The 15,196-nt window shown below is 37.5% G+C and overlaps 1 protein-coding gene across 1 annotated transcript in view; it reads right to left on the bottom strand.

Annotated features, from left to right (window-relative positions):
• Positions 1-748: 748 nt before the first annotated feature.
• The window catches only part of LOC104466978 (probable E3 ubiquitin-protein ligase HERC1), a gene marked incomplete at its 3' end in the record, with an annotated part of 54,099 nt that continues 39,651 nt past the window's right edge, over positions 749-15,196 (bottom strand). Inside the window, exons 34-45 of the mRNA XM_010080574.1 lie at positions 14,056-14,295; positions 13,771-13,854; positions 12,162-12,682; positions 9,260-10,035; positions 7,950-8,148; positions 6,812-6,972; positions 4,969-5,085; positions 4,570-4,801; positions 3,298-3,422; positions 2,833-3,053; positions 1,331-1,599; positions 749-801 (exon numbers count right to left, since the gene is read on the bottom strand). Coding sequence (XP_010078876.1) covers positions 749-801; positions 1,331-1,599; positions 2,833-3,053; positions 3,298-3,422; positions 4,570-4,801; positions 4,969-5,085; positions 6,812-6,972; positions 7,950-8,148; positions 9,260-10,035; positions 12,162-12,682; positions 13,771-13,854; positions 14,056-14,295 — 2,998 coding nt within the window. The remainder of the gene's footprint in view (positions 802-1,330; positions 1,600-2,832; positions 3,054-3,297; positions 3,423-4,569; positions 4,802-4,968; positions 5,086-6,811; positions 6,973-7,949; positions 8,149-9,259; positions 10,036-12,161; positions 12,683-13,770; positions 13,855-14,055; positions 14,296-15,196) is intronic.

The raw sequence follows: 15,196 nt of genomic DNA, 5'->3' as shown, positions 1-15,196 counted from the left end.
AAAAAAAAGGAAAAAAAAAGGAAAAAGCACTGTAGTTGCAATTCAGTTACATATCCCATTCACTCCCCAACCATTTACACAGAATTCAACTTATATTTACTGGTCTCTCCCGTTCTATCTCATTCCCCATACAGCAGAATCCGAACACCTTTTATCTATTGGAAGATGGACTTGCTGTTAAGTTTGGGAGCACTCATTTAGTCTTAAATAGACAAATGTGGTATACCATGCAATTGTGATCATACAAGCTACAGAAAGGCCCAGCACCAAAGAATCATTTGGGAAAGATTTTCTACAGTGACTAGAAATAATCTGTTTAAAGTGAAAGCCATCCTCAGGACACTCTCAGCTAGTATAAAGATAGAAAAAGTAAGAATAAGCCTAACGGCAGGCTTTTGAGACTCGAACTTACACTAATTAACTTCTCCTACAGAGGCAGCTAAAGAAATGTATTTGAACATAAGGCTTTGCACACGCAGCTCTGGATATAACATCCACGCGTAACACCTTATCAACTAAAGTTAGGTATTTGCCACTTCAGCTAGGTGAAAGACACAGGAAAAAATGTCACTGATTTTTTTCCCATTTGAACAAAAACCAAATATTAAAATACATCTCCTTTAGAAGATTTTAAAGTATACCTTCATGTACAGTTTCATGATAGGTTTATTTGCATGGAACCACCTTTATACGAAAATAAAACACTGTGCAAGTGCTAAGTGTTATCTTCAGCAACTTAAAAACATACCTTCATAGACACTGTCTTGTTTACCTATTAAATCAGGAGCCTGGCCTTTGTATCTGTATGAAAAAAATAACAACAAAAAGAACTGAATGGCTCTAATATTTTACATATATGCATAATGATTTTAAACTTGGTTTACTCTTAAGTTTCTTTACTGTTAGGTCTATGTACATATCACTCCTGGAAACAGCCAGCAATAAAGAAACAAAAAAAAGAGCTTCTATATGTGTCTCTGGAGTGGGGGGAGCATTTTTGTAGTACTAATGTGGGAAAGGCCCATAAAAATACTAGAATTGTCAGACAAAACTGAAAAGGGAAGTTTTCAAAAGTCAACATGAGTAGGCAACATCCCAAGAAATAATTCCCTGTTTTTCATTTAAAAAATAGAAATATCACGACAACCTTTTTTTCTAAATATGCATTTGTTGAATACAGATAAACATTTTAAGCCTCAGTTAAAACAGACAAATTCTGCTAGGAATTTTGACTTCTTCTATCAAATCCTTAAAATGCTGATGCTAGTAAACATTTTAAAGTTGCTTCCTTTCTTTGCACAGAGTAATCCACTATCTTGTAATTCTGTACCTTTCAGAAGTTGATGTTTTAGATTTACTCTTCAGGGCTAAGTACTTCTCTCTGCAGATGCCGCACAATAAATAGTAAGGATTTCCGCTTCCACATTCACCACCAAACCATCCATCTACGTAAGACCCATTGCTACGATAGCCCTGGCGATTCGCACTACGGCCACAGCCTGGGTGGTTTCTCTTCATGTGTTGGTTGAAGCTGACAACACTGGATTCACACAGCTCACAAACAACTACTTCTTCTCTGTCTTCCGATTCGCAAACATGCTGCACAGTAAGATTTTCACATGTTATTTGTATGGAATAAGTATCTTCATATTGGATAGAAAATACACCAATATCGTTATGCGGACGTTCCTGACCATTTCTGTTACACACAGAGTGATATTTATACGGTTAACTGACACAAAAGCAAAGCAGAAATAGACAACTTATATCATAATGAAGAGCAGACCATCTTAGAACAGGAAAAACATCTGGAAGTTTCAGAGAAGAATATTTCCTATTTCATTTCAGATCTGGCTCAAAATTCTTAACAGTATTAAGTTTTCCCATGTAACCCTACTAGTTCACATCCAACGCTGTCTTTATCTGGTCCTCCTCTGAACTTTACTGAGACTAGATACAACAAATTAAAAAAAGAATCCTTTTTTTTTCAGACATTTTAGCTTCACATTTACCGAGCAACAACAATTACGTGTCAGTAAATTCGGAGGTTTTGTCTGAATATAAAGATCATTTTTCTAAAATTATATTTCTGTCCTAAGTCAATAACTCCATTTGTCATGTTCCTGTGAAACAAGCTCTGTAAAATTATATTTCTGTCCTAAGTCAATAATTCCATTGTCATGTTCCTGTGAAACAAGCTCTCTGAAAAATTCAATATGCATGCTGAAAGTCGCTTCCACATCAGTCAGGTAACATTGTAATTAGGGGCAAAAGCTTAGTCGTGTGGGTTGCTTGCTTAATTTGTCATGGACAAACCAAGATTAACAAGCTGCTGTCGTACTTCTTTTTCAGCTCGAAAGTATTTTCAGTTAGCTATACAACAGCTGAGTGAGGACTGTCACTATATCCTTCCCAGAGAAAGAAACACATTACACGATCACATCCAGAAACACCGATTTAGGTGCAAATTATGTTGCTACAGGTCAGATTATTTTGTTGTTGTTATTATTAAAAACCAACATTTACAACTGTGTTTGTTATTCCACACAGCTGAGCAGCCTGGAACACCTAGGTGATATCATCAAAACAACAACTCGACTAGTTCTGTTCTCATCTTTCATGTACATGTAGAAATGCAGAGCAAGAACCAGAAGAAAGTACCATTCTTAATCTAAAAGTGAAGCTACAGAATACAGGAAGATTTTAAGCACTGGTGGCTTTTAGTAAGATATATTCAAAGAGCCTATAAGCATATGCACGTTACTTAAATTTAAAAACAGGCACATGCAAAAAGCAGTAAGTTAAAGCAGCCCCCGCTGCAGTCACACACACCCAGGTAGGCCAATCCAATACCTCCGGGATCCACATTCCCAGAATATCATTATCACTAGCCAGGTCTTGCCCAAACATAGCTTCCATTGCTTCATCATCAAGGTCAATTTCCAACTCCTCATCCAAGTTGAAGTCATAAAGCGCCCCTGGATCCTGCTGCAAAGATATCCCTTCTCTTCGACTCTGATTCCTGTGGGCCTGTACAGAGCGGTATAATCCCGCTCAAGTTAAAAAAAAAAAAAAAAGTATTTTTACTTTGCGTGTAAAAAAAATGACTGTACTTTTGACTTCCTCTTACTTTGTTTTTAACTCTAAACATATCTGCTTACTCCCACATAAAACACTTAAATATACACTGATACACATAGGTGAAAGAGAGATTTATAACTTTCATGCTAGTACCAGTCCCCCTCCTCTTCATTTACTGGACAAGCAAAGACCTTGGAAGTCTTTCAGTACACTTACCAGCACGTGCTAGCAATGTTCGGGCAGCTAAATCAAATTTGTGTCTTCTTGTTACAGCTGACCGACTTCTGGAAGGAGGTCCACTTGCAGAAGCTGCATTATCCGCATGATCCATATTATCAGGGCTACAAGAATTTGTGATTTACAGGTCAACCAAGCCAAGTTTTAAACAGCCACACACAGTAAGGAAGGAAAAACACTAAGATCATATTTATTGGCATTTTTGTCTTTCTTTCACAGAAGGAATAAAAGGAATTTGGAACTCACGAATTGTCAGTTCCACTACATCACATATTTACTGTGGTTTTGCCTGTAAGATTTACCTCAAACAAATTAGATGCAGCAATGTCAACACCTATTTGACGCTTCCATAGTGCCTAAGCATTGCAGAAATTCTGAGAGAGTACTCATTTTATGCTGTCAATGTTAACTACCACTCAAATTAGGTTTCTTCTCCTTTTTAAAAGCAATAAAATTAACACTTCTGTTGTTGCTCCCCCTTTTCCCAAAATCTTTTGCAAAAGAACACGAACTTAAGTTATTTAGCAACACTTGTCAATTAGTTTATTTCTCCCTACTGAAATCTGTGAGTTCTTTGTGAAATGACGGTTTACCTGGGACAGCGTAACTGAAGAAACTCTAAAATCAGTATCTCAGTAGGATCAAGGAACCTGAGTAAAAGTGTTCTCAAAATACATCTTGTAAATGCCATCCTCCCCATTAACAGAGAAGCTGGTATGATTCCTAACATATGTCACTTAAAAATGTAAGCACTACTTTTAGGATTACAAACAAAACAAAAGAAAAAACATTGTCTTTCCTCCTTGTTTAATAGATAGTTTAGATCTAAGATTGTGAAGGTGACTGAGAATGTAAACCTCTCTGGACGAACCAAGAATTAACTTAAAAAGAAAGATGTAGAAAAATACCTGTTCACGAATACACTGAAGAAAAAAAATACTCCAATGACACTTTGCTTTATTACTATATCTTTTAGGTAAAATGTAAGCTATATGCCTTCTTTTTTTTTTTTTTTTTTTTTTTTTTTGGAAGGATGATCAGTTACATTATTTCCCAGTTCTGTGCACAAACGGTACTGGAAAATAAACACACCTTGCACACCTAACTTAATTGAATCTTTGCTTTTACTTGTGCTGTAACAAAATCCAAAAGTGGCATTGCAAGGCAATGTTCTGTCAGCAACAATGAACTTGTGAGATTTTCAGTCTCAGCAACAGATTACAAGCAGTTAGAAAAAAACCTACATTTTACCTTTCACTGAAGCCTTCCTCCATTTCAGTGGCATCAGCAGAAGGGATATCACCTGGTGACTGCAAATAACAATGATCACCAGATTTTCCACCACTTCCAGAGACTATTGTCCCATGTCGTGACTCTGCAGTCCCTTCTGACTGGGGCTCTTCATCATCTTCATTTCCAGGGTGCTCTATCATCCACATGGCCAGCACTGTGATATTCTGTGCATCTGCTTCTCCTCTGGCACCTGAAAGCAAGAAAATCACACTCGAGAATTGTATTGTATCATTGATGGTTAAAAAAAAATCTTTTTTTTTTGCCATAAATGGTTATAGAACTTTAAGTATTCCATTGGAAAAAAAATGATTCATACCTAATTTTTCAGTTTAAACTGACATTATAGCTATAGATTACCTGTAGCTTCCATAGCTTTTGCAATTTGCCTGAGGGAGAACCCCATTTCTAACAATGGCACAGCAATGGCAGGAGGAGGAGGAGATGTTGAAAGTCGGCTGCTTGGATCAGACAAAGCTTAAAAGACAGAAAACATTAAATGTAAAGTGCATAAATCTTTCCTCAGTGTTACTTGACTAGACCTTACTTTGATATATTAGCTTCAAATAAGGCAATAATTGCCCTTAACAGCTTCCCTCTCTACTAACTTCCCCAAAGTAACATACTTTCTGTAATGAAACCAGATGGTGTCCATTCTTATCGGTAAGATATATATCATGTAAGCCTACGTTAAATCAAGTAGAATACTGACGATATTTAAAGAACTATTCTGTTTAAGATATTTCTAAGAAGTTTATTTCCATTCAAAACTCTATCCAATTATCTATTTGATTTACATTTAGGTAGACTAGACAAAGTTATCCTTGTTGGAATCATCAAGATTCCCAAATGTTATGAGATCACACCAATACACACTCCTGCTAAGGCACAGAAAGAAACCTCAACTAAGCTGATGACAGACATCTGAAAAATCTCTTTGCAGACGATGGCTATTATTTCTGTGCAAAGAGTCTTTCAAGGGACTCTAAAAAGCTCTGTTACTGCCCAAAAGCCACAGTTTCCTCATCATTTGCCACAAAAGTGAGGTCTGATCAATGAAGGCATCGACAACACACTAACAAACAAGGCTGCAAAGACAGTATCATGACTAGAAGCAAGTCATCTAATTAAAAAAAAAAAAAGATGTGAAACTCAGCAGACAAGTTGCTGTGCAACAAATGAAATGGCTAAAAGACCCAACTAACAGCATGGATACAAGAACAAGAATAAAAAGGAATTTTAAAGCACGGACTTTGTTTCTCAACACTGAGTATGAAATCTGGAGAGTATACTTCAACTCAGTCTCTTCTGTTTATTTAATACAAAACACATACATATGGACTTGTATTTTTCATTTTAGTATTATCTTCTTTGCATCACAATACTCATTTGTGCTCTTTAGAAGCTCAAGATTCTCCTGCAACAATTTGCTCAGTCTCCTGGCTATTCCATTCTGTATGTACGCTGGAATGGAGCAGGTTTCTGTTTCAAGTAGCACAGTGCAAAAAGTAATAAAACTTCTATAACAGAAGCCTCCCATTACCCTCACATGATTCCAGCCAGGAGCACGAGGAGCCCATGAAGGCTGGACAGCCCTTTCTGTCTGCCCAGAGAAGCTGTGGATGCCTCATCCCTGGAGGTGCTGGATGGCTGGATGAGGCTTTGAGCAACTTGGGCTAGTGGAAGGTGTTCCTGCCCATGGCAGGGGGACTGGAACCAGACGGTCTTTAAGGTCCTTTCCAACCCAATCCATTCTATGATTCTATGAAACAAGATTAATTGGAAGGAGCTATACTGGTGTATGTATGTATCATAAAATACACCAATTGTTTTCTGCGTGTCTTATGATCTAACAAAAGCTAGAAAATCAGTGCACTAAACAGAGGCACACAACTAAGGACACCAGCCCAAATCAGATTAACATTTTGAATTACCAGTAATACAGCATTCTTGTTTTATACATGTAGTTTGTAATCTATTCCACAGCTTTTAAAAAATCATTTAGCTTGCTTGATAAAGCAAAGCTGGACAATCTACAGCTTTTTGTCTTAAGATAGTCATTGATAGCTTTTCAGCAATGCTTTGTGCATTAGGTTACACTAAAAAGAAATTCTGTTGGTTTTCTATGTCTTAAAAAACTACACTGAACTTCTGCAAATGTACTAACTTGTCCACATTCTGTCTATATGGACTACAAGTTTACCTGTACGATTGGCAGGCCTCGCAGACTGGGAGTCAGGAGAAGTTAAACTTTGTCTCCTTCCAACTTCATCTGAGGGAGATGTTGGTAAAGAAGATATCGGAGGAGTCTGAGCACGTCGTGCTGGAAGTACAGTTGTAGTAGGATAACTGGAGAACATTTGTCTTTAAAAAAAAGAACAATATACATTTATATTAAAAAGAGCTATGCTGAAAAAGGTCTGACACAAGAAATATATCAGAGTGTACCTGGCAAGTCATAGTTTACAGTAATTCGAGTTTTGTAAGGGTAAGGTGCAATATGTACATTGGGGCGGGCTCAAAAACCCTGTTGGAACAGCTCACTCTTAACACCTTTGCCTGGAAAGTTAAATTCTCAAGTATGCACGTAAAAAAAAAAAACCCTCATAGACCAAGAGCTGTCTTAGGAGATAAAGAGAAGTAAACACTCCTCCACTTTCCACTTCGTTCAGAACTCAGCCTGACTAATAAATCAGGTGAGTATTTTACCTTCACTGTCCTGGTAATGGGACATTCTTCTGTCAAATTATACCTCCAAAACCTCCAAGAACAGAGGTCAGATACATCAGTAGAATTAATAGGCTTAGAATATGACTCTATCCAATGTAAAGCAGATTTCCTTCTACATCACAAATAGTCTCTGCAGATTAACTGCCTTTTTTTCACTTCCATTTCAGTATGTGAGGGTAGGATGAAATGAGGTCTTAGCTTGCAGGATGTTACCTACAAACTAAGACCTACTCTACTTTGAGAAACAACAACTATTCGTTAAAAATAAAGAATTTTGGAGATTTTAAATTTAAACTATATCAAATAAACATGAGAACTGAAGGACGACATAAGGAAGGTATTTTCTCCTGTCTTGAAGAATTCAGATATTACATATATATATACATGGTATATATTAAAAGCTTAATAGCTTTTTATTTCTAGTAACACATGTCCCGCAAGGCAAAGTAACAAATTAAACTCGCTTCTCCGCAGAGGCAGTTCTTGACAGTAAATACAAACATTAACACTTTAAAAGGCTTCGACAGATAAAGACACGTATTGAATATAAACCACACAATCAGTTCCCAGCACCCACAAAATCGTATATGTTGAAAATAATGATATTTTACCTAAGAAGACTAAGAGGCATAACACCAGGTGATTCTGAAGCTGGAACTGTTTCAGTATCAGTGACGGGAGTAGTAGCAGTGGTAGTATCCTCCAGAGAGCTGCTCATGAAAGATGTCGTGCTGGAAGCAGAAGGGCTGGTTGTAACTGGTGTTTGGGCTTGCTGAGACTGATCACCTTCTTCTGCTTGTTGATCTACTTCTGCAACAGAAAAAAGGACATTACAGGAACACTAACATAAATGCGTAAACTTTCAAAAATAACTATCATTCTTTAAAATTCCCCCTAAAGAAAGGGGTGTGCAGAAATACGAAACTTCTACCAGTAAGTCATGGACTTATAAAAAGAAATTAGTCTAACGGCTCTTGCTGCTGCCATTCTGATAGAAAGTAAATAGTAAACAAGCCTTTCCAGATGATAACAGAAACCATGTACTTGGTTAGGTCTTATGATATTGAGATCTAGAAATTTAGATTTATGATTGTATCAGCTAGGATTATTCTCTTAGGCAAAAGGGAAAGAAGCCTCACATGTGGAAATAGATCTGATTAACTATAGAGCTATTTTTAAATCAGCTGTGTAAGTAAACAGATTTTTGGAAGGGTTTTTTTGTTCGTTTAGAACAAGTTCATAAGAAGTAAAGAATCAGACAGCACAGCAATTGCCTTTAATGTTTTAGATATTTTTTCTTTGTTTAAACTGAAGTAGATAGTTTCCCTGAAGATGTAGACTGTAATATACATATTTTTAGGAAGAAAAGGAACAATACACACTTTTTTCTTCAGCTTCTGGTAGTGCAGTGCCAAGTATCTCAGAAAAAGAAAACCCAGAAAGCAAAACCCCAAAACCAAAACCCCACAACTGATTTAGAGATTTTCACAGAGAAGCACAGGTTACTTATACCCTGAACATACACACGCTCAACATCATCTGTTAACATGACTGCATACAAACACATTTAACAACAGTGAACTTCATTATATTCACATCACATGGAAATTCTTCTGACAAGTATCTGCAGAGCTGCTCATTTTTTAAAAGTATTAAAGACAAATTAAAAACGCTTCAGATTGACTGATATGCATTAACTTGTATTAAAATAAGGAACTGGGAAAAGGCAAAAAAAATCAGTATTGTATCTACAAAACAGTAAAACATCTTTGTAAAACGTCTCTGTCTAATTAAGATTCCTCTGAAGTACAACCACTACAAAATTACAAGATTATGTTATTTTTATTATCATTGTTAATATTAATTTAATAGAAATAGAAAACTAATTTAGCACTACACTTCCATAAGTTTGAAAATGTACCTTGTTTAAGTTTGCCACCAAACTGATCTTCCAGCAGCCCATGAACCACCAATTTGTAGATCATGGCTTGGGCTCGTTCCAAATCTGCCAGTCCTAGAGCTCTTTTAATTGGTGAACGCATGACCGCCCGTTTCACCATGTGTCGCATCAGGAACTGCAAGGCAGCACGCATTTCAACATCTTCGTGAACAACTGGAGAACTAGCACAATCAGAATTGTGACCATTTTCTGCCAGGACTTTGGGTATTAACAGTAGTTCAGCATACTTGCTACAACTAAGAAGAACACTGAGTGACTTCATAGCACCAAGATAAAGGTAAGACAGCTGTACTGCTCTGATTTCTGACTGCACTATATCATGACTTCTCGGAGTATGTTCATGATTCTTTTTTCTTCCTTCAGCAGGTTGGTGTTGGGATTCCATACCTAGTGTCGATGGTTCTAAAGAAAAGGAAGCAATTTCATTTTCTGACTTAGAGCTTGTAGCGCTATGTCCTTTATTATCATCAGTACTTTGTCCTGATCGTATATCAGATCCAACATCACCCTCGGTTTTCTGGTCTGTTTCCCCTTTATCTTCCGATTCACGTCTGTGTTTTTTCTCGTGTCTCTTGGTGCTTTGCTTTCCCATATCTTCATGAATACCAGTCAGATAGGTGAGGTCCAGCAACACAGTAGCTGTCAGCCCACGAAATCTTGCAACATCAAAAGGCAGTGGTTCGCAGGGCTCCAGATTATACAATGGAGTATCACTAGGCGACCAAAAAGTTGGGAAGCTTTAATAAAGATCAGAATGACACAGGAAAAAGCAAGTGAGGGAGAGACAGGAGGAAAGTACAGGAAATAATGTAGGCAAAGTAAGATGCAAAATATATTTAATAAAGTAAACGAACCAATTTTAAAAATTAAATGTAAACAGGGGAAAATGAGGTCATGATCAGAAAACGGGGAGATATGGTATCAGAGCAAAGGCAACAAAGCATGCACAGGTTGTTCATAAACAAGTTTTAAAACCCAGAAGCATCACAGAAGCTATCAATTCTATGCTGACAGACGCCTCTGCTATATTATTCAGAAATATGTAATAGACTTCTACTCAGAAAAACTACCTGGGGTCAAATTGTATCATCATACCTGAAGGAATTTGTGAATAGGTATAAAAGATTAGAAAGAAAACATTCCTAAACTTTTTTCACATTAAGGAAAAGCTTTGATCGACCTCACATTCCTGTTCAACTACTCATCGCAAGGAGCACACTACTGATGGCTATGATAACTCTGTCTCTTGTTATGTCAGGAGAGATTACCTAGAAAGGACAGTGACTTTTTAAAAGCACAGGTCAGAAAACCCAACAGACACACATAATATATGTCTTTCTATCTGTCCGTCTATATTCAGTGACATTTTTTTGCAATATTTAAGGCCTGTTACATTTGACTGATTTTCACTCTAAGCAGGACAAAAATTCACCAGCCTATATTTCCATACACCATCTCCTTTCCGTACATCCATCAGATAAAGGACTTTTAAATCTTCCTTTTATTACCCCACAATATTTTCCCATCTTATAATATAAACTTCTACCTAAAAATAAAACTTTAGGTTTCAATTGAGGAGGTACATTCTGAACTTAATCCATCGCATTACCAAGAGCTCGCCTATGTTCAAGTGCTGTTACCACTTCACTCAAATTACACTTCAAATTATTTTAAGGGAACACTTACTTGAAGGCTAAACTGTCACACGGGCATACTTGAAAGAATTTATATCTGGAACTAGATTTGACAATCAACTGCAGTTCAGTATATTTAGTTAAATGACACCAGCCTATGCATAAAGACAAAATAGGCATAACGTCCCGACAGTTCTGAGAGGTGAACTGACCTCGGTTGTTTCAGAATGTAATGATAACTGGCGGCAAAAAAAAAATAACGGCTGTTCAATTTCTCCAGAAGGTTATGGTTCAACTACAGCCAGAAGGAGTTTAAAAAATTTAGTGAATCAAATCTTTTCCACACAAAACCACAGGCAACTCCTGCGAGAGCACCAGAAGGCCCAGAAAAGCCACTAGCTTCATTTCAGAGTTTCCTCCCCAGTGAAGGTGGAAAAAGTATCCATACAGAAGTATCTCCTTCCAGCCTCCTCCCCAATTCTCACCATCACCTGCAGAACAACAACTCCAGAGTGTTACTATCTAACAGAGGGGCATCGTTTAGCTCTCTAAGGCAGGTCAGAGAATGAACAACACTACCTCAAGGCAGCATTCATCTGAATATCATAATCCAACCCACCATCAAGAAGAGAGAATCCTCCCATCTCCTGACTTAACCAATCCTCAAGTCCCACAGAGCATCCTCCAGTCCCCTAAGAAGGGAGTGACAACGCAGCAAAGACACCTGTCCTCAACTCTGATAAACCGAACCAGGTCTCTCTTCAGAACCAGGTTCAGCATTTAGAACCAAAGCGTGCACTAACCCCCAGTGAAAATCTGTCCTCTTTACAGCAGACATAACTAAAAAGCTGTAGTAAACTAAGGCAGTAATAATGTTTTAGTTAACCAATACATACCAATTCTAAAACAAGCAATGCTCATTCGAAACCTAGGAAAACTGGCAAGCTGGTCACATCCCAACTCCAAAACCTAGAGGCGAAATCTAAGAAGCCTAATGGTGCTCATCAAGTCACAACTATGAAATATATTTTTGCTATAAAAGGTATTTTATTACTAGATAGCATAAACATTTAACTCATAATATTTGTTTTAAAAAAAGCCATTTTTGAAGTCTGAGTTTAAAACAATTGATCAGCATGATTCTAATGTAAAACCTAAGTTACTTCTGAAGATTTCAAGCACAAAACACCACTAGATTGTGGAAGGTGTAGGAAAGGAGCATACTATACCTGATAGTAATCTCTGCTTCATCCCATTGGACCTTGGCAGATGTACTGCCTTCCTTCACTACTCCAAGCAAGGTGGCATGACGTCCAGTTTGCTTGTGTACACATCGACCTCCAACTCTAAGACCAGCATCAACGCCACCAATCACTGCTAGAACAGGCCACACTTCCACACAGAGCATCTTCAGCTGCAATTCTGAAAGGTCAGCCAGACCATGTCTACTATGTTTGCTTTTCTCCTCCTCTTTATTTTCCTTCTCCTCTCTCAGCTCATTCTCTTCTCGACTTTGAATTGAGCGACTTTTCTTCAGCTTTTGTCCTGCTTCTTTAAGACATGTTTTGATTTTATTCAGTCTTTCCATCATTTTTTTATTGATGCAGTGTGTCCAACGGTCTGTGCGATGAAGGATACGAATGAGTTGGATAGTGGCTTCTGCCAGCACCGCAGCAACAGGACTACAGATGGGGTCACCAGGCAGCAAATCTCTTGGTGTACCACGCATCTGCATATCACAAATTTTCACCTAAGTGTTTAAAGAGAACAGTTTAAAAGTTATCTTCCCAGCGTACCTGAAGAAGCTGATTTTATAAATACAGGAGTCTCCTGACGGATAGAAAAAATTACTAGCATTGTCTTTATTTGCTTGGGATCCCCAGGAAATCCACCTTAACACGGATCAAAACCTGCACCACTTTAAACTCAAGGATGCTGAAACTACAACAGTTTATGGTTTCTCACATAAGACTATCTGGTATTCCTTACATTCTCCCTGGTTTCTGGGGAATGCAATTTTGTGCGTAGAACATGAAGTCTGTAGATCAACTAAAATAATAAAATTAATTTTAAACTTACAATAGATTGCACAATATAGGAATTTATGAAAAGTCTAGCTAGCGTGCAAGTGATGTAGTTCTACGTATGTCATAAACCAAAATGAATAATCGGTGACACTTCCAGCACTTGTTAGCTACCACTCCCGTCCCCCAAAAAACCCAACATCCATAACACTGACACAGCGGAGAAGAGAAGGGAAAGGAAAAACTTATGACCTATTGTCGAGGGTTAACCTTGATAAGGCAGCTAAGCCCCACACAGCCACACGATCACTATCCCCAGCAGGACAGGGAAGAGAATCCGAAAGGCAAAAGCGAAAAACTCATGAGTTGAGATAAAGAAAGTTTCATAAAAATAAAAGAGAAAAAAAAAGACAAAACAAAACAAAATAAAAACAAGCAATGCAAAATACAATCACTAACTACCAGCTGACCAATGCCCAGACAGTCCCTGAACAACAGAAACCCCTGGCAAACTTCCCTGCAGTTTTATTGCTGCGCATGATGTGATATCGCATGGAATACCCCTTCGGTCACTTCAAGTGAGCTGAGCAGCTGCACTCCCTCCCAGCCTCTTGCCTACCCCGGCCTTCCTGCTGGGAGGGACACAGTGAGAAACCTGGAAAGCCTTGATGCTGTGTAAAGCTAAAACACTGTGCATTATCAACACTGTTCTGGTCATAAATCCAAAGCATAGCACCATACAGGATGTTATGAAGAATACTGACTTTATCCCAGGCATAACCAGTACATCTATGCAGACGAACATTTAAGTTACCTTTTCTCCTGGATTACTGCTATAGAACATAACACAAGGGTACAACTCTGCTGCATCCACATCTTCAAAAGCTAGTTTTGGCTCCTAGTTAAAAAACAAAACAAAAAACACCAAACTTAGAACACCTTAGCAAGCATAACATGACACAGTTATACCCGTATTACAAGCCTTGTATGTACTGAAAACTGTCATGTGTCTTTACTATCATGCTTAGCTTTATATAAAACACCCATGCCAAATTACTGTTGGAAAAAAAACCACCAAAAAAATATTATTGTTAAATACCTCTCCATTTTTACCAAAGGAAATAGTTCTTGCTTCCATATCCAACACACATGTGATGAAATCTCCTTGGGTAAAGCTGGACAAAGTCAAAGTTTGTTCTCCATTGTGATAAAGGTTACCACTATAGGCTCTATACAGCCACATATCTGAGGTAGTGCGATGGTTAAAATCATGTACTGGCCAGCGAGAAACTCCTACACATGTGCCTTCATTGCCTCGATTCTCCTTTACAATATAGAACTAAAAGACGAAACAAAACAAACAGGGAAAAAAGTCAATAATATACATTTTAACACAATAAAGCAATGAAAATTTACATTGCACATATTTATATACACTTTAACTGTTTTTCTCAGAAGCTTTTAATAAATAAAAAATCATAAGCTAATAACCTAGAATCAATCTCTACCTCTAAAATGACATCTTGGTGTATAAGGTCAGTCATTAACGAGTCATTTAAACTTAACATACTAGTAATTAAGAAAACTGTACGCAAATATGCAAAGAAGTTGGTTTTTCTTGGATTCAAAACATACACACACAGAGATAAGGTTACAAGTGCTAAAAAATAATATTAGAGAAATAAACAGGCTTTACTCCTCATGTTTACAGTGAGTGATTTACACAGATTCAAGTAAAAAAAGAAGTGCTAGGCTCAAAGATGGTACTGGCAAGGACTACAACAGTGTACGTATCTCTATTTCCAAAAAAATCACTCCAGATGAAGTATTAAATCTGGTCTCATCAAATCTGACAGGCTGATGTGTCTTTGCAAGAAAAAACAATGTTTTCTGAAGAGTTTTTCTAAAGAAAAATTCAAAATTTATGTATTTCAGCAGATAACTTTTGCAAGACAATGCACATTTGTGCTGTCTATGGATCTCTGGGACAGGTATGATCACCTCCACAAATGCAAAGCATACTCACTGTCTCCAATCTGTGCACTGAAATACCCAAATGGCAGTGCTCAAAAGCAGCCACAAACTCCTCACTTTGGACTGAAAATCACAGGATCCTTTATGTTGGAAAAGACCTTTAAGATCATCGAGTCCAACTGTAAACCTAATACTGCCACAAAGTCATTTACTCCAGAATGTAGTCATATGGGAAAAAACATAGGTAGCTGTTGTTCATAAATCAC

This window comes from Pterocles gutturalis, unplaced genomic scaffold, assembly GCF_000699245.1.
Source record: "Pterocles gutturalis isolate BGI_N339 unplaced genomic scaffold, ASM69924v1 scaffold23204, whole genome shotgun sequence".
Taxonomy (NCBI): Eukaryota; Metazoa; Chordata; class Aves; order Pterocliformes; family Pteroclidae; genus Pterocles; species Pterocles gutturalis.
Note: the sequence above shows the minus strand (reverse complement) of the source record. Positions and strands in the feature narration are given on the sequence as shown.